This window comes from Pongo abelii, chromosome 5 (genome assembly GCF_028885655.2).
Source record: "Pongo abelii isolate AG06213 chromosome 5, NHGRI_mPonAbe1-v2.0_pri, whole genome shotgun sequence".
Lineage (NCBI taxonomy): Eukaryota > Metazoa > Chordata > Mammalia > Primates > Hominidae > Pongo > Pongo abelii.
Window position 1 is genome coordinate 172,345,160 of NC_071990.2, and position 24,845 is coordinate 172,370,004.

The following is a 24,845-nucleotide window of genomic DNA, read 5'->3' on the forward strand; positions in this document are numbered from 1 at the left end:
AGGGATTGGTCCCAGGACCCCCAAGGATGCCAAAATCCATGCATCCTCAAGTCCTGCGGCCAGCCTGTGGAGCCCACAGATTTGAAAAGCTGGCCCTTTATATTCGGGTTTTACATCCCATGAACACTGTATTTTTCCATCTGCATTTGGTTGAAAAAAAATCCACATATAAGTGAACCCATGCAATTCAAACCTGTATTGTCAGGGGTCAACTGTACTCTCATTTGGTCTGACCTCCCAGTTAACAACAGCCACAAATGATTTTATTAAAGACTCATCTGAGAATATCCTCTGGAAAGGTAAGTTTACATCATAGAAATGCATATATTTTATATTCCTTTTATTCCAAGGTAATACCTACTTGGAATAAAAGTGGACTAGGATAGTGACGTGGTGAGTAAGAGCATTGGCAGGTCCAAGCGGCAGTCAGCACCCCGACCCCGGTGGAAGCAAATGCCGCCGTCCTCCAGGGGAGCACAGGAGTCTTTCTGATTTATGGTGGGGTCATTTTTATTGCGAATAGGCATGTTAGCCATTTTTAATATCCAAGAAGAATCAGTGAAGTTGTTATTCATGGGTTTGCTGTTGGCTTTCTGTTTCTTTTCCCGCAAGCCTTTACTTGCCACAGAAGGTGCTCTTCTGAGAGAAGCAGCTCTTGTGGTCTTAGGATGGTGTGGAATCGTTCAGTCAGTGGGCATGTTCTGCCTTTATCTGGGTAGCTGAACTCGGTGGCTGGGAGAGAAATGTCTTGACCTCCTCACCATGTGGGGCAGGGGAAGGGATGGCAAGCACTGTCTGCTGTTGATGGGGCCTGGGAGAGGAATGTCTCAACCTCCTCATCATGTGGGGCAGGGAAAGGGATGGCACTGTCTGCTCTTGATAGGGTCTGGACTGTCCATGTCTTCCTCGCTCTTCACACCCTCTCCTTAACTCCATCATCTCCACACCGAGTGATGCTCAGTCTGTCCTTTGCTGTCTCTTGTTCCTCTGTTGCATCTTTTGATTCCACAGAGGATTAGTAGGGTCTCATATTGTGGGTTCTGATTTACTCTCAACTAGGATTCGAGGACACAGGTTTCCTGTAGGTTGCCGAAAGTGGATGATGACCCCAGCTCAGCCCAGCTGTGGATACTCGCTCTCAGAAAACCCCTGAACTGTTTGCTCTGTGCAATTTGTGGCAAACGTGATCACCTATCTGGCTCTAAGACCTGGTCTTGGTTGGCACCTCATGATTATTCCCAGACGTTCTGGAGAGTTCTGCCTTGTTAGAGTCTAACCCGACTAGAAATTCAGGCTTCCCTTCCAGCTGGGCTGTGAGTTGTGTGCACAACTGGGGACACCATAGAGAGAGCCTCACAACCAGGAGCCAAGGATGGTGTGAAGAGGCTGTGCTCTTTCCACCTGCACACTGTCTGCTGCCTGAGGTCTGATGCACCATGTGTGTGCCTGTGCATGTGCCTGTTTGTTCACCTGTGCGTGTGCCTGTGTGTACACCTGTGTGTGTACATGTGTGCCCATGTGTGTGTGCATGCCTGTGCGTGCACCTATGTGTGTGCACCTCAGTGTGCTTGTGTGCACATGTGGGTGCCTGTGCGTGTGCCTGTACGTGCCTGTGTGTGCGTGTTTGCACCTATACACACACTCATAGTTAATAACTGAGATCAATTTGTAAGAAATGTTGAATTTTTCCTGTAGCCTAACACTGGCCTTTCTCTGTCCTTTTCAGGTGGACACTCTTTGCCTGGAGGATTTGCATGCGTTTATTGCGCAGGCCTTGTGCCTCCAAGGAAAATCCACCTCGCAGCTTGTAAATCTACAGGTACAGACATGACCAGTTAGTTGTCACTGCCCGGAAGACAGCTGTGCAGTCCAGCCTTCTCTTTCCCATTATAGTTGAAGTTTCACAGAAAAGATCAGGAAGGTATTTTAGTCAGGATCTTTTCGTGATGCAGTAGTTTGTCTTTGTCTCTTTAAGGGCTCTGGGATGAGCAGCCAGTTGAGGTACTAATAGGTGCTGCCTCAGTTCCAGTTTTGTGAAACTTGTAGTTCTCAATACTGCCTTTATAGGCTAGTGATTTGAAGAGAATAGGTTATGTGGTTCTCTGTAAACCTTATTAATTTCTGGTGTTAGCAGTTTTGGCCCTCCCCTGGCCTGCCTCCCAGATGGCTGCTGGCTCAAGGGCGGGGCCGCCTGGCACCTTCCTGGATCCCTCCTGGCGCCTTGCCTGTGGTGAGCGTTCAGTAAAGAACTTCATATGAGGGAGAGGGTGCACCTCAGCTAGGAGATCCGCAGCCTCTATTGTTTGTATTCAGACATGCCCTCCGGGAGTGCTTATTTCTTTAATTTCACAAAATGGCCCAATCACAGCTAAGTTCCACAGCTCTCCTCTGTGGCTGCACCCTTGTGGACCTGGGTACTGGGTGTTGTTTCCTGTTAGAATATCCCAAGGTCAAGTCACCTATGGATGGAATCTTAAAATTCTGCTTTATCAGTGCCATCTGATTGTGGTTATTGGTTTATCCGTAGCTGTAGTTTAGTTGCATTCATTTTACTTGTTTTTCTAATGGAAAAAACTAAGTTTCATTTATAAATGGCTTTTACTCAAACCTCACAACTTAGGCTGGGTGCAGTGGCTCACGCCTGTCATCCCACCACTTTGGGAGGCCGAGGCGGGTGGATCACCTGAGGTCAGGAGTTCCAGACCAGCCTGGCCAACATAGTGAACCCTCATCTCTACTAAAAATACAAAAATTAGCCAGGCGTGTGCCTGTAATCCTAGCTACTTACAAGGCTGAGGCAATAGAATCACTTGAAACCGGGAGGCAGAGGTTGATGTGAGCTGAGATCGTGCCATTGCATTCCAACCTGGGCAACAAGAGCGAAACTCTGTCTCAAAAAAAAAAAAAAAAAAAAAAATCACCTCACAACTTTTTTTTTTTTTTTTTTTGTGATAAGACTCACTCTGTTGCCGAGGCTGGAATGCAATGGCTCAGTCCCTGCTCACTGCAACCTCTGCCCCATAGGCCCAAGTGAGCCTCCCACCTCAGCCTCCTGGGTAGCTGGGACCACAGGCATGCACCGCCCTGGCTAATTTATATGTGTGTGTGTGCATGTGCATGTACGTGTGTGTGTGTGGAGACGACATCTCGTTATGTTGCCCAGGCTGGTCTCAGACTCCTGGGCTCAAGCCATCCTCCTGCCTGGGCCTCGCAAAGTGCTGAGATTATAGGTGTGAGCCACCACGCCCGGCCACAACTTTCAATACTAGGTTTAATTCATAAACTAATTCTCATAGCATAGCAGTCCAACTAATGAACAATGCCAGATTTTTTTTTGGTATTAGAAATTTCATAGCATCAGTATCCAAAAAGTGGCCTTTTTTTCCTCCATTAAGCAAAAACAGAATTTTAAAATGTTAATTTAAAGTTATCAGTAGGTTAATGTGCATTCTTCATGCTGAGCGGCAGCCCTGGCCTCCCTCCTGGGCCCTGGTTGTGGCTGCCATTGGCTGCGGGTGTTTGTAGCAGCCACTGAGCCATTTCCATTATAGTCTGGGGGCCTCACCTGCTCCCCTCTTCCCTGTCAGAAGAATTGAACAACAAGACAGAAGTATTACAGAAAGGAACCCTGGGTCCTGTTCTCTGGTCCTAGGCCATGTGGGCAACATAGCACTGGAGTCTGAGAGTCACACAGATAAGGGAGCTGGGTCTGCCCTTCACCAGCTATGGGGTCTTGAGCAGGTTCTTAAGGACATACAGCAAGTAACCAAACTTCTGTGTGCCTCAGTGTCCTCTCATTTGTAAAATGAAGAAACCAAGATTTAAATGCAGCAGAAGGTGTAATGTTCTTTGTAGGCATTTAGTGCATTCGATCTTTGTTTCCACACCCCGTGGATTTGCCCACCCTTGCCATGTTGTAATTGGCAAAGCTAAAGTAGAACCAGGCTTTTGACACCCTGTCCGGGGTTCTGACCATGCTGCCATTTTCCAGGAGAAAGACATGATTAAATAAAGATGCTGTAGAAAAAGGTTGGTTTTAAAAGCACTCCCATAAGTACGTAGCCATCACACAGAGACCACTTCCCCTTAGCCATCCACTCAGCAGCACTGGTGTATACAAACGTAGCAGAGACTTGTCCCATGGTTCTAGTTCTGTTCTGTTAAAAGTGGGACCTGTGCCAATTATTATTAATCATTGGTTCCTTCTGAGAATTGTGACTGGGCAGCTTGTGATCCCTGAGGTCACTTAGGAAAATGTTTCCACAAGGAGGGCGGTTTTTCTAACAAACCATGGCACTAAGAACAGAATGTGAGTTTCGCTCATCTCCCCACCAGCCAAGGACTGGCTTGATATCCTAGGTAGGGCAGAGTCACCACTGAGCAGCCCTGCTTGGCTCCCTCCTGTGAAAGGTGGAGATGTGGTTTGGGGAGGGAGTTGGGTCCAGGTGCAGCCTCCCCACAGCCTGACTCTGTTCTGACTGCTTCACGTTGCAGTCGTATTGCATTGGGACTTCGCTGTGGCTTTCTCAGTAATGAGCTAATTGAGCCACAGAGGTGTGTGCCCTGGTGTCACCAGCCACTGTTGGGTAGGTGGCTCTTCTGGCAGTGGGTGGGTCACTGTTGCTCATAGTGAATTTTAAAACACCCTATTAGTTCTTTGCCCAACATTACTTTCCTACTCAAATAGCTCAAATATAGCCTTAAAACTATATATATATAGTTACATACATATTAAAAATTTAGGTGACTGGATTATATGTGTAAAGGTGCATAGTACATATTTATGTATATACACATTCATTTACATACATAGAAATACATAGGAATACAAGAACCCTTAACCTGCAATAATGTTATAAGTAAAGGAAAGAAGAAAGAAGGAAAGCAGTATTACTTACAGTTTAAGAAAACCAAAACATGACTTTTAAAAGTAAAGGACAAAGGATAGTTGTGCACATGACAGGAGGCTGCTGTTTTCTAGATACCAAGGACAGGCCTGTGAGCAGAAATGATGGCAGTTGTTTTCCCTTTGTAGTTATGTCTCTGAGTGCCAGTTATGTGTTTGCCAGTTTTCCTATTCATGTCTGTAACTTTCAGTGTGAGCTTCTGGTATATGGTTCTAGAGAACATACCTGCTCAATTGAACTTTGAATAGGACATGTGATCCTTCATACATAGTTTGTACAACCCTTGTGATCATACATACACATACATATAGATGTATGTGGGATTTAAGTTAGAATCTTTCTTTTTTAATTTTTTGAGACAGAGCCTCGCTCTGTTGTCCAGGCTGGAGTGCAGTGGCGTGATCTCAGCTCACTGCAACCTCCACCTCCTGGGTTCAACTGATTCTCATGCCTCAGCCTCCTGAGTAGTTGGGATTCCAGGCACGCACCACCATGCCCGGCTAATTTTTGTATTTTTAGTAGAGACAGGGTTTCACCATGTTGGCCAGGCTGGTCTTGAACTCCTGACCTCAAGTGATCTACTCGCCTCAGCCTCCGAAAGTGCTGGGATTACAGGCAGGAGCCACCACCCTGGCAGTGATGATTTTATAAATGAGCTCGTGCTCTCTTTTTGGAGAAAAAGCCGAGAAATTCCTCTGCCTTTCTTTGCCCCATCAGTTTATCTTTGCCGTGTCGGGGCTCTGAAACCCACAAAACCATCACCCCTCCTCCTGCTGGCTTTGTCTCCAGCCCCCTCTCCAGGTTAGGAAATTCTGGCTTCATCTCTTACACACTGAGAACTCCATGAGCTGGTACCTCAGCCACTTTTTCTAGTGCCTCATAGCTGATCATTGGGAAGTTCTTGGTCATATTTTGGTTGGGAAATTAAAAGGAAAAGATGTGAATTGAGGAAAGACAAAATTTTACTATAAAATTCAAGCCATGCCACATTAGAAAGTGATCTGTGATCGCATCATATTTAATTCCGCAAGGACTTCTTAAGATTCCCCTGCATGTGGCTGCCTTGTGCCACCGCTGTCCCTGGTGTGATGGCGAGTGTGGCAAGTCACACCTGTGTCAGCAGCATCGTGCCCTGCCTTGTACAGCACAGCTTGGCCCGGGGCCTGCTGGGGCGCTCAGAAAACAGCAAGCTGTGTGTGCTGTGTTTGTTAACATAGAGTGTGATGACTGATCATTGTCTGTGCCAGTAGCAGCTTTTAGTGAAAATACACGTCCCAGGCAATGCCTGAAGCCCCAGTTTTTACTTTATTTTGATTACAGGATCATAACAACAAAGTAATTCTGGGTCTCCGTTTCCTTGGTAATCACTGTGCTGTGATAGTGTGTGCACCAGCAAAACGTGGCATTCCCACAGTGAGATTATATCAAGAAAGCACTTATTAAACATCATGTTTTGTTTTGTTTTTTTTAGACAGAGTCTCACCCTGTCACCCAGGCTAGAGTGCAGTGGCGCGAACTCAGCTCACTGCAACCTCAGCCTCCCGAGTAGCTGGGATTACAGGCATGCACCACCACACCCGGCTAATTTTTGAATTTTCAATAGAGATGGGGTTTTACCATGTTGGCCAGACTGGTCTGGAACTCCTGACCTTCAATGATGGGCCTGCATCAGCTTCCCACAGTGCTGGGATTACAGTCATGAGCAGCCACGCCCAGCCAAGACATAATTTTTTAAAAATGTGTTTTGTTTTTTTTCGGGATGCGGCTGTGTGCTGGGGATTTGTGCTGCATTTCTTCTTGTTCAGTCACTGAGAGAGATGCCTGCCCCTTCCATTGCATGAAGTTACTGAAGCAAAGGCTGAAAAATGCCCAACTTCCATAACCAGGGGCCCTGAGTCTCCTCCACCTTCTCCGACCTCTCCTCCTTTGAGCCTGCGATGTCCCTTTTATTTATCTTTGTTCAGCAGCACCTTTCACACTGTGGGTCTTGTTCTGAATCCACATGCCAAGTCACTATCCCAGAGTCCTGGCCAGGTTGGTCTGGCGTGTGTTCTGAGGGGGACTTGTGGGTGAGAAGCCAGAGTGTCCCACTTAGGGTTTTCAGTTTCCCATTTCCCTCCGCTCCTAGACTAATGTCCCTTTGAGGAAAGAGACAGTGTTCTTTCTCCTCTTTATTTTCCAGCACCCAGCATCCTGCCAACTTTGATTAACTTCATTAAATGGATATCTGCAATTTAAAAGTATACCTGAGCATTTGCTGAGACAGGCAGAGTCTGTCTGGTTCAGCAGAGTGTTTGTGCAAATGCAAAGCAGGTGTCTAGACAAAGCCCCATCTTTGCAGAGCTCCCTCTGACACCTCTCTCTGGGGTTCCCTACAATTCTAGTCTCAAGAGCTGATGGGGGCACTTGGGACAGGGATGTCTGGGGGCCCGTCAGAGGCTGGTGCTGCTGAAACACAGATGCTGGCATGCCTTTCCTTCCTCCCCAAGATCATCCTCTTCAGATAACTGTGGTGGCATTTTCATTTCTCACCTCTCTGTTACCTGGAAATGCTGTGAGCTTGTAGATTGCAATGGTGAGTGAGACCTACAGTGGGTGAAGCTAAAAGCCCTTTCGTACATGTTCATATAGATGGCCATGGAATGATTTTCTGATTCACTGGATTGACTCCTGGGTTGAAAAGCAAAGCTAGGGCTCTGGAGTTTACAACATCAGAATGAGAGGAGGAGAGGATGGGGCAGAATGCAGAAAAGGGCGTGGTGTGCCTGGGGCACGTACTCCTGCTGAAACCCCCAGTCAGGCTGAGCCCTAGGCCGTCTGCTGTCTCCTGCAGCTCCCTCCTGGCACTTTACCCACGTGGAATTGAATACATATTTGTGTGTGTGTGAAGCTGGTTAGACTTTGAGCCCACTTGGATTTTCTGAGACCAAAATGTCACAAACCAAGGCTAATGAGAGGCTTATATCTGAACACGGAGGACGAGGATTCATGCTGGCTGTGGGGATTTCTCAAGATGGTGGCAGAAAAAGAGTCTAGGTTCATCTGCTGCTTGGTCTGCAGGGTTCCTTCTCGCCTTACTAGGGATGACAGCTGTGGTCTATGTCATGCATTCTTGGCTGTTTGAAACTAAAGTTGTGTCTTGGACGTCACCCTTTGGTTTTGCCCCTTGTTCTCAAATAATGTCCACCTGAAGAAAGAGGTTGCAGGTAGTGCTTTTGATGATAGCAGATGCTGAAGTATGAACCCATGGAGGAAAGAATTGCCCAGGAAAAAGGCCCAGATGTTTTCCGTTCGTGAACTAGATGTGTCCTCCTGAGGGAATTCAAATCAAAGAGTTGGCAAAACTGGGTGGTGGCAGTGGTAGGGAGGCATGAGCACGGGCCCCTGACCCCCTCCCCTACCCCACACCCCCCCCAGGCTGCCTGGAGCAGGGCTTTGTTGGAATCATGGAAGGAACACACACCCTTTTTCAGCCTATCAGAATTGCAAAGCCTGGCCAGTTGGTGCAAGTGTTTATCCGCCTGCCATCACCATCGGGTGGGGTGGTCTGTGACAGGCTCAGCAGGTGTTGGTAAAAGGACCCTTGACCAGAAATGCAAAGGAGACAGAGCAGGAGCTCCTCACAATCATAACAGCAATGAGCTGTTTCTTGTTCCGTGTGGGAAAATGCTTGGAGCCTAAGTCTTGTACGGAAAAATAGATAAATAAGCAAAATGTAGACTCAGTGGCATTCTATCATTCAGTGGCATGTTGCACATCCAGACTCTCAAGATATAATACAAGTTTCTCTGCAGCTGTTGGGAGGTGGCACTAAATCGTTGTTCTTGGAAGTTAGATTCTGCTGCCTGAAAGCTGAAAGGGAAGCAAAGGCCTCCCCAGTTATCCTGGTGAGACGAGAGCTGGGTGTGTGGGGAGCTGAGAGCTGGGAATCATGGGTGGTGGAAGCGGTTAGGTTCTGGCCAGTTGCCTTGGCAGAGCCTTGCTGGCTCCTAGGAAAGAGTAGGAGTCTCTCCATTGCATCTGGGAAGTGCGGGTGGCCGGGAGGGGAATGGCAAGTGGGGAGGGGCAGGCAGCTGAGTCTATGTGGCTGGACCTGTGCTCTGAGGAGCAGGTGCCAGGGGCATGAGGGAGAGTGGCGTGTGAGCGCACCTGAGGGGGGTTCCCCTAGTGGCCTACACCCCTCAGGGGCCCGTGTCACCCACAGGAGGGGAAGCTTCACTTGGGAGGTGAGGGGTGGAGTGGAGAGAGCTCAGGGCCAGCATGGTCTCTGGTGTGGGGTGAATGGGGGTTGAGAGGAGCCAGCGAAGGCTTAGAGGGTGAAAGACTAGGTGAGGCGTAGCCAGGGACTGCAGGCTGTTGAGAAGAACATTGTAACATTTTCCAACAAATGAGTACTGTGTCAGCATGAGTACACAAAGTGAACAGTGTTGTGGGCCTTGATCTTCCCCTAGTCCTGTTGATTATGGCCTCAGGTCAGGACACACACACTCACCACCCTGCCCAGCCTCGGATGACCTCATGTTATTTTTTAGATTTTTTTTTTCTCCTTCTTGTTGCCATATTCATATTCAGGACTTTGATGAGAGAAGAATGAGGTAGAACATGCTCATTGCATCTGAGCCCACACTGCTTTGATCCTTTTCTTCTCACCAGAAACAGTTCATTAACCTAGAATAAGTCACTTTTAAGCTTGTTTTAAGTTGTGACAATTATGATTTAAACAAATTTTTCTTTTTAGGTTAGCTATAAAACTCACCAGTAGAAGTTGAAAATAAAATAATTCTATGCCATTGAATCTCCAAATGATATTTTTATTTTGCTACAAATTAATGAAACTTTAAATGATAATGATACTCTCACTTTGTCAAAAGCTTCAACCAGGGGTTACCAGACTATCGCCCATAGGCCACATTCCGCCACCAGCGTGTAGTGAGGCCTGTGAGCTCAGAATGGTGTTTGTTTCTAAATGGTTAGGGAAAAAATCAAAAGAATAATATTCCATGATGTGAAAATTACATGAAACGCAAATTTCTATGTCCAAAATGGTTTTCTTGGCACATAGCCATGCTCAGTCATTTGCAGCTGCCTTTGCCCTGCAACAGCAGAGTTGAACGGCTATGAGAGACATCATATGGCCCACAAAGCCAAAAGTGTTTCCATCCGGCTCTTTCCAGAAGAGCGTGCTGACCCTTGTCCGTGGGGAGACGGCAGGACGGGGAGCCCCATGCTTCTGTCTCTGTACCCCTCCTGCAGCCAGGTCTGCACACACACAGTGACAGTGATAACCCCATGCATGAATGTGGCAAGCTTTAAAGACATTAGAGGGCTTTGGTAGTTAGTTTTCATGTCATTCCTTTGAGGTAATTAAGTCCTATCTTATTCTTAGAAAAATGAAGATATAATTACGTGTCTTGGCATTGGTCCTTATAAAGGAGCTGAAGTGAGGATATAAATTCCCTGACTCTTGGTTCCACTTCCACCTAATTCTCCTACACAAAGACCCTCGCCATGATAAAACCTGGATTTGGGAGTCTGTAGGGGTCGGGGTGTGGCTGACTCACATGGACTCCTCACACCTGTTAGGATGCCTTACAAGCATCAAGTGCTTTTTTAAGATTAAGTCATGTTTTCAGTTGACACATAATAATTGTGCATATTTATGGGGTACAGTGAAATGTTTCAATATGCATGTATGTTGTGTGATTTAATATTGAAGTGTAATGTTGCCTGTTGGTTCAGAGCACGGTGGTACCTTAGAGACAATTCGGTCAAGCACTTTTGTCTTATAGAGCAGGGTTTTAGGCTCAGATTAGTGGAACGGTTTGCACCAGGTCAAGGTATAGTGCATGTCCGAGCTGATCAAAAGGCCAAGGTTCCGAGTTCCACCATGCAGTCCCTTTACTTCCTGTCTTCTCACTAGACAGTGAGACACCTCTAAAGTGATAAGCAGGTATGCCATGTGTCAAAAGCAGATTTAGAAACCTTCTCATAAAAGATCTTTACTCAGTGCTGCTCTTGTTGAATTCTCACTTTACAAATCGAGTATTTTTCTGTAGGCAGAATCAAAATGCTTTGAAGACATAATGAGATCAAGCCGTTAAGATGGCGCTTTACTGATTAAATCCCTAAGACAACCATGAAAATACAGGATTGTGTAATATGTTTTCAAGGAGATATTTATAAAAATGTTTTTACTTCCCTATACAAGTTCACAGAAGAAATACAATTTTTAAAGAAGGAAAAATGCTTTCATTATTGGGCACCCAATAAAAATTTGGTGAATGAATGAATAGTAGATGTACTAGTCAGTTTGGGCTGCCATAACAAAACATCACAGACTGGGTGGCCTGAAACCACAGACATTCACTTCTCAGTGTTTTGGAAACTTGATGTCCAAGATCGATGTGCCAGCAGCTCTGCTGTCTGCCAGGGGTCGGGGGGGCTCCCTCCTGGCTTGCAGGCAGCCAGTTTCTCACTGTGTCCTCATAGGGTGGAGAGCAGAGAGCAGTCTCCTGAGGGCACTCACCTGCTTCAGTAGGGTGCCCCCCCCACCCCCCGCCATGACCCAATCAGCTCTCATAGGCCCCACCTCCAGATACCATCCCATTGGGGATTTAGCCTTCAGCATAAGAAATTTTGGAAGGACATATTTGCCCGTAGCAGTAGAAATAGGAATCTTGAAAGTTTTACTGGACTTCTGTAAATACAGAAGATGACTGATGAGTCCCTCAACAGCTTAAATGAGATAAGATGGAAATGAACAAAGCAAAAGAAAGCAAATCAACAAAGCAAAAGAAATTAGTATTCATATTTTTTTCTCACTTTTATTCTCTCTTGTGCACAGAGACTTTCCAATATTTATCCAGAATTTTCACAGGCAAGAGAGAAGAGAGGTTTGTGGCTGCGTTTGAACCTAGGAAAGGACTTTGAGAACTCAGGATGCCTGGAACCAGCTGTGCAGTGTGTCTGCCTCCTGGACTTGGCAGCAGGGCCCCACTTTCACTGACTTTGCCCATAGTCCTCATAATTGTAGTAGGTGTCGCCTGCTACAGATCCTGATACATGTTTGAGAAAATGTGATCTCTATGAGGAAGCAAGAAAAGGTAAGAAGGACCATAGCAGAAAGCAGAGAATTCTGAGTCCAGTTTGGAGAGAGTGAGGAAGTCAGCTGGAAAGGTCTCTCATGATAAAGGATCCACGTGTTGCCAGCAGTGCTGGGGCAGGCCCCGGGGCTGAACCCGCCACTGGATGTAACCTGTGGCACTCCTCAGGTGACCTTTGCCTCAGCAAACTTAGGGTAGTTTTTTTTTTTTTTTTTTCCTGCTCCCATACCTGACTCCTAGATAGGAGGTTTCTCTTGTCCTGGAGAATCTTGAGAGAAGTATGTCTATGTTCTTGGAATCAGGAGAGCTCAGTTACTTGGGGGTGGAAACTGAGTCTTTTATAATTTCCATGGAACCTTTGCACCTTGTAGGTACTCAATAATTAATTGTCAGTTTGCTGAATATATCCATAAATCTTATACTTAGAGTTTATGCTATAATGCTGGTAGATGTATTTTATCTTCATGAATAAGAATCTTTCACATGTAACTTATTTTTCTACAGCAGAAGCAAATTTCAGGATGTAATTTCAATTTTACAAAAAATGTACCTTTTTTGAATATAGCAATCTAATTTCTCTTTTAAACCCGTTCTGTGAGTCGGCAGAAATTTATCACAGAGGCATTGCAGAGGTGAGACGGAGACTCTCAGTTGCCCTTGGGCTGTCCTGGCCCTGCTCTCTGCACCTCACAGACTTCCCCAGCAGGGCGGCCCTCAGGCCCTGTGTCCTCCTGCTCCCACATGCGCTAAGTGGCACCTTAGGGGGCCCTTGCTGCCCAGACACTCCATGCAGACCTTTCTTTTCTGAGATGCAGCTACGTCCCCAAGCTCTTTGTGGAAGGCAGGGAAAGTGATGGTCTGCTCTAAGATGCCCCAGCCACCTGAGGGTCCATCACCCTCCCTCTGGGGGGTGAGGCAGAAGACCCCGTTTCTGTAGGGCTCCCAGTTTCTCTGTGCCCCTGGTTTCCTCTCCCTCTTTCCTGGTCCCAGGAGCTGCTGTCCAGTCGTGCTCTGGCAGATCTGAGTTCTTTGAAGTTCTTCTGGGGGTTAGACCTAAACTCAGAAGCCAGAACTCGGTAATATTACCCTCTCCAGTTAGTTGTCTGATCCTGTACCTGTCATTGTGGGATGTCCTAAATGACTAAAGAGGGTGGGGCAAGGCAGTAAAGGGGAAGAACAGCAGAACTGCAGTCAGCAGTTCAGATATTACCCCACTGCATTTCTTATAAAGATTCGCCTTCTAACACCTTTAAGGACTTGTTTTCCTTAACATTCTTTTAAACTTGGTTTCTTCCTGTAGCTTTACATGTATAAATACAATTATTCCTATTCATCATTATGCTGAGGTCTCAGGATGGTTGTGCGTCTCTAACAGATGGGAGATGCTGCAGTAGAATTTGCAGCACTTAGCCCTGTGTGCAGGCAGGAGTCAACACTGAGCCACCGCCACACCAAGCAAGAAATGGTGTATATATATCTCAATACGGACGGATGGATAGACAGACATTATTTAGACAAAGTCACATAAACTATACAGTTCACCCATTTAAGGTGTACAATTTAATGGCTCTGAACACAGAGTTGTTGTTCAGCCACAATCAATTTTAGAACCTTTTTGTCACCTCAAAAAGAAACCTCTACCTCTTATGCAGTTTCCCTCCCCCCAGCCCCAGCCCCACACTCCTCAGCCCCTGTCTACCACTCATCCATTTTCTGCCTCTGTAGATTTCTTTGTTCTGAGCATTTCATAAACATGACATCGCACAGTTTGTGGCCTTTCGTGTCTGACGTCATTCACTGAGCACTGTGTTTCCCAGGTTCTCAATGGCTGAGGGTTGTGTGGATGGACGATGTTTTGTTTGTCTGTCATCAGCTGAGAGACACTTGGTAGTTTCACTTTTTGACCCCGTGAATAACACTGCTATGAACCTTTCTTTACAAGTGTTTGTGTGGACCTGCTTAGCAATTTCCTTAAATATGTGGAATGACATCCCCCTCGGATGTTAGTAACTAAAGCTTTGCTGTTTTTTTGATATGTACCTTTTGCCATGATAAGAAGCTGTCATTGAATTCAGGAGTTTCAAGAATTGTGTGTAAAAAACATTTGGAATAAAAACCTCCACCTTAAGATGCAAAAGGGAAAAAAGGAAATTCTCCAGAAAGATTAATTGAAGAAGAAAAAGCAAAAAGCATCTCACAGTCAGCACTTGTCAAATGAGGCCTGGTGGTCAGAGCCCCCTCTGTGCTCCTAGCACGTGAGTCTTCAGGAGTCAGGCCTTGAAGAGCGTCTGCCATTCGTTCCGAGATAGGGAGTAAGAGATGATTGGCCAGGAGGCTGCAGCTGCAGGTCGCAAGAGCAGCGTCTGGCACCAGCTGCCACCCTCAGGCTTGGAGCAGAGAAGAGATGGAAACCAAATAACCAAGGGCCTGGCTCAGGACCTTCACGCAGTTTTCAAGAAATTCATCTTTTCTTGCTGTTGTTTTCCTTGTGTTAAGTGAGTCAGGAAATTGAAAAACAGAAAAAATAAGCGTGAAAGTAGGTAGTTGACTCTCAGATTTATTCAGTTATTTTTAAGGAGTTTATCTTACTGATATGGGTAAAATAAAATTTTTATGAGGAATAATGAGAGCTTATTTTCTATCTAGACATACAGTGTCTTGTTTCGCCATTTGATAAGAGCATGGTGCATGTGGTCTGAGTGATTTGTTTACTCTCAGCTTTAATTAAACTTTTTTTTAAGAATGATTTTTTATACTTGATTTAGTCTTAAAAGCTAAGAAAGCCTCAATTCAGGTACTGCTTACACACAATTTTAATTATATTAATGTTAAAAGAGTGATCAAATCTATTAGGAGTCACTGAGATTAGTATTTCAGAGGTATCTAATGAAAGCGGTTTGACTAATGTAAATTATTCCAAGATGATGGTAGTATCTACAGGGGTGGGGGGTGGGATTTAAATTCAGCCTTGCCTGGCTGTGCTCCTGTCTCATCCGGCTCTGTGATTCTTTGAATGTGAGCGCATTCTTAGAAGATAGTCTAATTTTATGAACTGACAGTTGTAACTCAGAGCCGTGCTGTTTCCTTAGGTAAATACTGTGTGGGCTTTAGACAGCTGTCAGATACAACATGGGAATCTCAGATGAATACAGGTGTTAACTGCAGTGCTGCTGGGTTGGTGGATTCTGCCCTCATGGAGCATCTTTACCAACATGGGAGGTTTTGGCTCCTCCTGCCCCTGCTCAAGGAGGCTGAGGAGTAGCTGGACATGAGTAGAAGCTGGACCGGCGCTCGCTTACATTCTGTAAGACTGTGCCCAACTACAATCGGAAGACTTCTAGTGAAGAGAAAGAATTTTAGTTATAAAATCAAAGTAGGCCTTTTGGACCAAAGAAAATCAGTTTATTTTTGCTGTTTTGTTTACTAATAAATAACAATGTATTCATAATGTTTTCCCTCTGTTTAGATTTCCACCAACTTGTAGGACAAGCACCCTGATGAAGCAATATCTGAAACTTAAAATAGCAGTTTTGTTCATATAAGTATCATTTTACATAACTGCCAATAAACCCTAGTAAATGAACCTTCCTTAGCATATAAACACAAAAACAGTTGAGCTGTTTACTGTTAAATATTTACTGTCAGGCTTTAGGAACTTTAAGAACTGGTTTTTCCAGTTTCCTGGTTCCCATCAGATGCCCTGGGACCCTGGACTGAGCAGGAAGAGCTCAGCTTTCCTTGTCTTTTATTGCAGAGCACCTTAAACCCTATTTCCAAAATACAGGCTACTTTTATTTACGAATTTTATTCATTGGGTTGGACAAGCCAAAGGCCATACCTTTCAGTCATATTGAAGCGGTGATATGAGCCTTAGACCTGGGGCCAACCCTCTGTCACGCTGACTTGGGCTCCCAGAATGTTCCCTAAATTCCAGAGTTCCTTAGGGAAGGAGAGTCACCAGGTGACTTTCTCTGTTGCTGAAAAGATAACCTCAGATCCTCAGATTTTACTCCTGCAGCCTGTGAAAATGTTCTGTCTCCCCATGTAACCCCAGTTAGCTTAAATTAGTTGTTTTTTTCTGTTTGATTAGTAATTTGAAAATTGGCCTTTGTTACCAAGCTTTTCACAAGTCCCAAGGTTACTGCACAGTGTTTTTGGTATGGACCTCCTCACAGAAATTTGCTGAGAAGAGGTGTAATTTACTTTATAAAGCTTACGTTATAATTAGAAAAGTAGAAGCACAAGGCAAACAGGCCTGAGAAGCACTTTTAAAGTATATTCTCTGGGAAATAAGAATTTTGCAATGAACACACTTTTAAAATAGTATCTTCTGTCTCCCAGACCTCCAGAAGCACAGGAAAAGAGCATAGGTGTTTTTGTTGATGCCGGACATAAATGCCCAGGTACCAAATCACGGAATACGCAAACCCAGCATCCCAGAGCCCCCAGCACCAACACGGTGCTGCTGCCATGCCAGATCATTCCTCAGTTCTACCTGGATTGTTTACACGGTGCTGCTGCCATGCCAGATCATTCCTCAGTTCTACCTGGATTGTTTACATGGTGCTGCTACCATGCCAGATCATTCCTCAGTTCTACCTGGATTTTTTACCCTCACTTCTGCTTAGAGTAGCAGCAAAAGAAAGCCTTGTTGAGGAAACTGAATGTCTATAAAAAGCGTCTTGGGTTAAACTTACCCTCTGGTCCTGACACCACTCCCTGCAGTAGGTTCTCTGACTTGGCAAGAGCACGTCTCAGGTTGTGTCCTACTGGCTCCTCGCCCCTCAAATCCTCCATTGGTTGTTTTGCCCATTTTGGATTTGATCATATGTGTAACTCTTTGAGGTAGAGAAATAAAAGAGGTAAATTACATGTAAATTGTGAAATGGGAGCATGGCAAGTTTGGTTGACTTTTAGCTTGAATGAACCTGACAGAAGTCGGTGTATTTAGGAAGAACAGGGTGAACTGGTATGGGCCCAGCAAGTTCTGTTTCAGCCGTTTACTCTGCCTGAGATGAGATCTCATTGCTTCTTGATGCTCTTGCACCAGGAGTTGGCAAGTTCCTGCTTGGAACAGAATTGTTTAATGTTTATTGTTGACTTGTTGAGGCTTTATTTCACTGAAAAACTTACCCATACATAACACTTGTTCAGAGCACACCCTGACTTCTAAGAATGAACACGTCTGTCATTTAGGCCAGGTTATTTTCAAGAGCAAACTTTTCAGTTTTCAGTATGGGAAATAATCACCTTTCTTCTTCCCTTCACTCAGTGTTAGTGCCATGAATAGGGCATTGTTGGTCGAGTGTCTGACCCAGGATGGCATCTGTTAGATGAACTGGTGATGTCACTTTACATTCCTAAGGAATATTCACCTGTCCTTGTTGCAGCATGTCATAGCAGCTTTACCTATGAAGGGCCTTCAGAGCACATCAGTAGATGATAGTTTGGTGCCATCTGTCATTATTTCCATTATACTTTAATTTCTTGAGGATAGGACTTCCACATTTGCACCTGGTTCAGTAGTTGTCAGCTGTTGGTGACTGAGCTGAACCAAATCCAATTCTTCATTGCACAGATGAGATCGCCACAACCCACAGAAGTGGCATCACCTGCTTTCAGCCCCTTGGCCAGGTGGTGAGAGAGCTGGGGCTTCCAGTTCAGGGCTCCCTCTGCTATAACTCAGGGATGGTCCCTAAGCTGGTGGTTAAAGTGTTCATATGAAGTAGGTCCAATCTGTGGTTGTTGCTGTAATCAGTGTGTCAGCACAGAGTTCCGCAATTTCAGTATCTTTCTAAATAACCGACTGTGGAATGTTTGTAATCACACAGCACATAGGCAACAGGGGCTCACAAAGCAAAGGCCTTGTGAAGTAAGTCCATTCCTTCAGGGTGGAAACTGACTGTTGGCAAAACACAGTTCTTAGGTTATCTGTTGTTCTTAACAACAAGCATCTCAGGTCAGGGTAGGCTTATTGTGGTTTGCTTTTGCCTACAAAGGATGTATGTTGAGTAAGAATCTTGGCCTATTACACAGTAAGTCAATAATTGTGTCCTCGCAAATAAGCATTGTGTTCTAAAATGGAATCAGCATATTTCCTTATAAAGACACTTCCACTCATTCATTAATTGAGCAGCCCCTGTTGATAGAGAATCAGTATATCATGTTCTGATATTTAATCAGCAAACTCATTTATTCAGTAGAAATTTGAATTCCTGTGATGTGCCAGACTTGTGAGGAGGGGTACAGAGAAGATATGGCAAGGAGGCCCTTCAGAGAGCTCAGAGTCCTAAGAAAGTAAGTACAGTGGGCGAGAACTGCATAGGAAACGCACAGGGCACGGTGGGATGCAGGGACGAGGGATGGCCCCCGTCTGGGCATAGAAGGTGTCTCAGAGACTCCAAGGAGGAAGTGACTTCTGGACTAGATCGATAAAGGGTGGGTAGGATTTAATGAGTCAGAGGTAAGAACAAGGGAAGGAGCGGGACTGTTTCTGAAGAGAGAGCATAGAAATTCCCTGGGGTGTTTGGGAACCACAGATGGGTGGCCCTAAAAAAGCCAGAGAATTCAGTGAGGAGCCTTGCCCAGATACACGGGGAGCTGTAATGAATTACCTGGGACAGCAGAACTGGAGGTGAAGATGAAGAGAGAGATGGCAGGTCATGTTCAGGAAGTGAAATTGCTAGGCCCTCATCATGATTACAGCATGAGATACAAAGAGGAGGCCCTAGTGTGGTTACTATTTCTCTAGTTCGGGTCTCTAAGGTAGGTTAACAGACAAGGGGAGGAGGTGATGAAGTCAGCTTTGTGAGGACTGTGTATGAGATCTGTTTCCAGACAGTTGGATATGCAAGTGTGAAGCTTGGAAGAGTTTGGCATTGAAGATTTGGGAAGCATAAGACATATGTCTTTGTAAATAGATAAGAATGAGGTTCAGTTGAGAGATGTACGTATAGAGTGATAAGGACAGTAAGCCAAGGGAAATAACACCTTCATTGAAGAACCAGCAGAAAGACAGTGAACACAGAGATCATAGTGTCGAGGAACACGGGGGTGGGGGGAAGAGGAGCAGCGGGGCGTTAGAGGAATGGTAGAGCAGAGAGCGCTGGCATGCGGGGACGACCACGTGCAGCAGAGCGGTATGCAAGAAAAGACCGGTCGGTACCCACTGGGCCTGAACCTTGGTCACTGCTCACCTTGTTGAGAACAATTCCAGGAGATTGGAGGAGCGGAGGCTGATTGGAGTGGTTTGGTGTACGGATGAGTGGTGAGGCAGGAGAGACAGTGAGATCATCTTTTGAGGCGTTCGAATGTGAACCGAAAATCTGGACTACCCAGATAACATGGAGAGGAAGAAGGAGCGCCTGCTTGGTAAGAAATAGACGTCTGAGTGCTTGGCACAGGGGTTTGGGTAACCCCCTAGAGAAGAGGAAGAAGTGCCTGTTTCTGTGTAGAGCAAGTGCAGAATGCCACTTTGTGCTTTGCACACGTCCCTAAACCCAGACGCCTGGGAGAGCACGAGCTCACGGCTGCTCTGTGCTGTGCGCACGAGTCCCTAATCCCAGATGCCTGGGAGAGCACCGGCTCACGGCTGCTCTGTGCTGTGCGCACGAGTCCCTAATCCCAGATGCCTGGGAGAGCACGAGCTCACGGCTGCTCTGTGCTGTGCGCACGAGTCCCTAATCCCAGATGCCTGGGAGAGCACCGGCTCACGGCTGCTCTGTGCTGTGCGCATGAGTCCCTAAACCCAGATGCCTGGGAGAGCACCGGCTCACGCTGCTCTGTGCTGTGCGCATGCGTCCCTGATCCCAGATGCTTGGGAGAGCACCATTCATTCTGGATGGCAGAGAAACCCTTAGAATAGAGCAGTTAACTGAGAAGTTGAAACCAAAAGGGAAATGTTTATGTTTTGAGTCAGTCAGCCCTTTTCAAGCTATGACTTTTTTTTACCAGCTTAATGTTTATTTCTTGGTTTAGAGTTTGTATTAATACCCTGATCGAGTTGCCATAAAATGCTCATTTCTGTCTGTGGAATTTTCCTTGGTTCACACACTCTGCTGACTTCCATCAGAGATCACAGCCCAGGTGTTGAAAGAACGCTCCTGCCGTTTATTTATTTATTAATCTTTACCATACCCAGAATAGCTGTAGCACATCTGATCTAAGTTTTCTTTCTATAAGGATTCTTTAACCCCGAGCAGTTTCTAAGAGGAACTTGACACTTGAGAGCCCAGGGCTTTTGGTTTGGGCTTGACCTGTGGACACCTGGCACACACCCTGCCACCCTCTAGAAGGATGTGTAACTCAGAGTCCTCTTCACCGTCACCCCTCCCTGAGGACTTGTTCCCGTTCATGTCCCACAGTAAAGTTTCTTGTCAGTTCATTCCGTTTGTTGAAAACAATAAAAAAATACGTTGAGCGCCTATTCTGTGCCAGACTCTGTGAAGAGAATGGGTATCAGTGAGAGACGCCAGCCCTTGTCGGATCTGCAGCCCAGTGGGGGAAAGAGACAGGAAGCAGGAAGCAGAACCACATCCTAGCAGGGGAAATGGACAGGAAGCAGGAAGCAGAACCAGGAAGCGGTGGCGTAGACGGGCCTGCAAAGGGGCAGCCAGTGCCCTGGAAAGCAGAGAAGCAGGGCTGAGCTTTGAGCTCCTGGTTGTGGACGGGGTGGGCTGCACCTGAGCCCTCAGCTTCCGGTTGTGGGCAGGGTGGGCTGCACCTTTATTTGGCCACATTAAAAAGGGGCTATTTGAGCTAAGACTTGAAAAAATAAGAGAATTAACTATTCAGCTTTCTGGGAGAAGAGCGTGCTAAGTAGATGGCCAGTGCCAGGTAGATGGCCAGTGGGGGTGTACCTGTGTCAGGCAAATCAGGAAGAGCAAGGGACGGGGCCAGAGCCATGGGCCCAGGCAGCCTGGTGAGGGGTTTCTCTGGCGTTTATTCTGAGGGAAATGGGAACCTTGCTCAAGACTTGGAACGAAGGAATGACATGACCCAACTCACCTTTTGGAAGGATCAGCCTGCTGGCTCTGTTAAAACTAGGCTATAGTGTAGGGGTCCTTTAGTGGGGATCTATGGTCTGAGACAGGAAAAAATATACCTGTGTTTTCACTAACTTCCAACTGAAATTTATCATTTCCTTTATGATATAGTCAATAAAACAGTAATAACACAGCACCTGTGATTTTGTTACCAATAGAAATCAGATATTTTCATTACAGTTGGAGAAGTCCTCATATATTGTTTACTCTTATCATTTTCTCAAAACTGTGATTGTTAGACCCATTGCTAGGTCTTAGGTACAGTTTTTACAGGTTGAGTATGTCTTAGCCAAAGTGCTTGGGACCAGAAGTGTTTCAGATTTCTGAATATTTCATTATACTTACCAATTGACCATCTCTAATCCAAAAATCTGAAATCCTAAAAGCTCCAGTGAGTATTTTGTTTCAGCGTCATGTCAGTGTTCAAAAAGTTTTGGATTTGGGAGTATTTCAGATTCTGTATTTTTAGAATAGGGGTGCTCAACCTATATAAAAAGGGGGCTAAATTACTGTATCTTACATTTGATTTTTATATTATTTTGAAAACTGTCTCATAATTCATTTCTTTATAAATCTGTGTATTTTATTACACACATTAACTGTTGTTCTAAGAAAGTGTTCATAGGCTTCCTCAGGCTGCCAGAAAGATTCATAATACAAAAGAGATTTTGTTTGTTTGTTTTTCCAAATTAACCTATCCATCACCTTCCATAGTTACCTTTTGTGTATGTGTGTGTGGTAAAAGCACCTAAAATCTACCCTCTAGGCAGATTTTCGGTATACAGTAGAGTGTTATTAACTCTAGTCCTCGTGCCATGCATTAGATCTCTCCAGACCAATTCATCCCACATAACTGCAACTCTGTCCTTGGACTCACTTCTTCCCATTTCCTCCCTCACCCAGTAACTCCCATTCTGCTCTCTGTTTATATGTATTTGGCATTTTCAAGATTCCACATGCAGGTGAGATTGTGCGGTATTTGTCTGACTTTGCCTGACTTATTTCACTTAACATAATGTTCTGCACTTCCATCTGTGTTGTTACAACATGACAGGATTTTTTTCTTTTTTTTTTAATAGCTGAACAGTATTCCATTCCGTATATGTACTGTTTTCTTTATCCATTCATCGGTTGATAGATGCTTAGGTTGGTTCTGTGCTTTGGCTGTTGTATAGAGTGCTTCAGGAAACATGGGTGCAGATATCTCATCAACATACTGATTTCAGTTGCTTTGGGTCTATACCTACAAGTGAGATTGCTGGGTCATATGGTAGTTCCATTTTTAGGCTTTTGAGGAACCTCCATACCGTTTTCTATAATGGCTGTGCCAATTTACATGCCCACCAACAGTGTACAAGGGTTCCCCTTTCTCCACATCCTCACCAGCACTTATCTCTTGTCTTTTTTGATGATAGCCATCCTAGTACATGGTGAGGTGATTTCACACCGTGGGTTTGATTTGCTTCTCCTTGCTGATTAGTGTTGGACACCTTGCGTATGCCTGCTGACCATTTGTGTACTATCATCTTTAGAGAAATGTCTATTTGTGTCCTTTGCACATGTTTTAATTGGGTTGTTTTTTGCTGTCGAGTTGTGTGAGTTCCTTACATATTTTGGATGTTAGCCCCTTATTTAGATGCATGGTTTGCAAATATTTTCTCCCAGTCCATAGACTGCCTTTTCATTTATTTCATTGGTCACTTTGCTGTTCAGAAGCTTTGCTTTGTGAGGTAGTCCCACTTGTTTATTTTTGCTTTTCTTGCCTGAGCCTTGGGGGGGTCATACTCCAAAAATGAGCTATAGAGAGAAACAGTTTTGGAGCTGCCTCCAGGAATAGAAGACTGAGATAATTTGGACTCACTTTCTGGTTGAAGACAAGTAGAAAAGCTAGCAAAACATTTTTTAAATAAAGCTATTTGAAGGTATCAGTGAACTGAAAAGGTAATAAAGAAGTGCCATGTCAAGATCCTGTAGAAGACAGAGATCAAGGGAGGTCAGCTTGGCATTAGGAACCACTTATGCTCTGATGTGTTTGCCTGTCAAGAAGTAAGAAAACACAAATTAGTACTACTAGGGATAAGGCAGGGGATATTACTATAGACCCTTCTAAGAAGAAAGGGAAGCACTGCAAACAACTCTACACACATGCGTTCAACAACTTAGATGTAGGGGCCAAATCTCAGAAAAGCACAGGTGACCACAACCCCCCAATACCAAACAGGTTCTTTGAAGAACTTCATAACTGTTAAAGAAATTGAATCCGTAGTTTGCAAACTCCCCTCAAAAGACGTCTCTAGCCCAGAGGTGTCACTCGGTAATTTACTATATGTTTAAAGAAGAATTAATGCTAGTTCTACAGTGTCTTCCAGAAAATACAAGAAGATAGACCATTCCCCAGTGAGGCCAGTATTACCCTGACACCCAAACCAGACCAAAAAAAAAAAAAAAAAAAAGTGCAAAACAGAAAACTACAGGCCGTTATCCCTTTTGAACATAGACACAAAAATCTTTAACAAAATATGAGTGAATCAAATCCAGCAATTAATTATACACCATGACCAAGTGGCTGGTTTAGTACTTAAAAATCAGTCAGTGAATTAACAAAATATGAGTGAATCAAATCCAGCAATTAATTATACACCATGACCAAGTGGCTGGTTTAGTACTTAAAAATCAGTCAGTGAAACCCTCCATATTAATAGATTAAGGAAGAAAAGTCACATGATCATATGAATCATTCAGAAAAAGGATTTGACAAAATTCAGTGCACATTCATGGTAAAAAAAAAAAAAAAAAAAAACTTTCAGAAAAATGATAATGGAGGAGATCTTTCTCAACTTGATAAAGAACATCTACAAAAGTCCCTACAGCCAATGTAACACATAATAGTAAAAGACTAATTGCTTTTCCTCAATATCAGGGATATTAGGGACAGAGATGTCTGCCCTCACCACTCTTATTCAACATAGTGCTGGAAGTTCTGTCTAGTGCAGTGAGGAAAGAAAAGGAAATAAAAAGCATGTAGACAAAAAAGAAGGAAACAAAACTGTCTCTATTTGCAAATGACATGATTCTCTAAATAAAAAATCCCAAGGAATCTACAAAAAAACTAGAGCTAGGTCGGGTGTGGTGGCTCATGCCTGTAATCCCAGCACTTTGGGAGGCTGAGGTAAGAGGATTACCTAAACCAAGAAGTTCAAGACCAGCCTGGGCAACATAGTAAGACCCCCATCTCTACAAAAAATTGAAAAATTAGCTGGATGTGTTAGCTACTCAGGGAGCTGAGGTGGGAGGGATTGTTTGAGCCAGAGAGGTCAAGGCTCTAGTGATTCATGATCACACCACCATACTCCAGCCTGGGCAACAGAGTGAGACCCTGTCTTTAAAAAAAAAAAAACTAGATCTAGTGAGAGTTCAGCAAGGCCTCAAGCTGCAAGACCTATACACCAAAAATCACTTGCATTTCTATATACTATTAATGAACATATGGAAACCTAAATTTAAAAGATAGTACCACTTAACAATTGTTTCACAAAAATGAATTACCTGGGCATAAATCAAATAAACATATACAGGATCTATATGCTAAAAATTGCAAAATACTGATAAAAGAAATCAAAGCAAACCCAAATAAGTGGAGACACATACCGTGTTCATGTATTGGAAGGCTCAGCAGAGAGGTGGGTTCCCTCCAGACTGATGTACAGGTTTGATGTACTTGCTAGCAAAAATCCCAGCAAAGTATATTTTTGTAGATACGCAAGATTATTCTAAAATTTACATGGAAGGGC

General features: G+C 44.6%; 1 protein-coding gene across 16 annotated transcripts in view; it reads left to right on the forward strand.

Moving 5' to 3' along the window:
* Positions 1-24,845, forward strand: part of FAM120B (family with sequence similarity 120 member B) — a 97,495-nt gene that overhangs the window by 49,483 nt on the left and 23,167 nt on the right. For 11 of the 16 annotated variants that reach the window (XR_002915363.3, XR_008526614.1, XR_010140404.1 and 8 more), the window contains one exon: positions 1,727-1,819. The exons of the other annotated variants lie outside the window; for them this stretch is intronic. Coding sequence is in view for 6 of the 11 variants with exons in the window: in XM_009242461.4 (XP_009240736.3) it covers positions 1,727-1,819 (93 nt within the window). In the remaining 5 variants the exon portion in view is untranslated. The remainder of the gene's footprint in view (positions 1-1,726; positions 1,820-24,845) is intronic. 16 annotated transcript variants of the gene reach the window in all.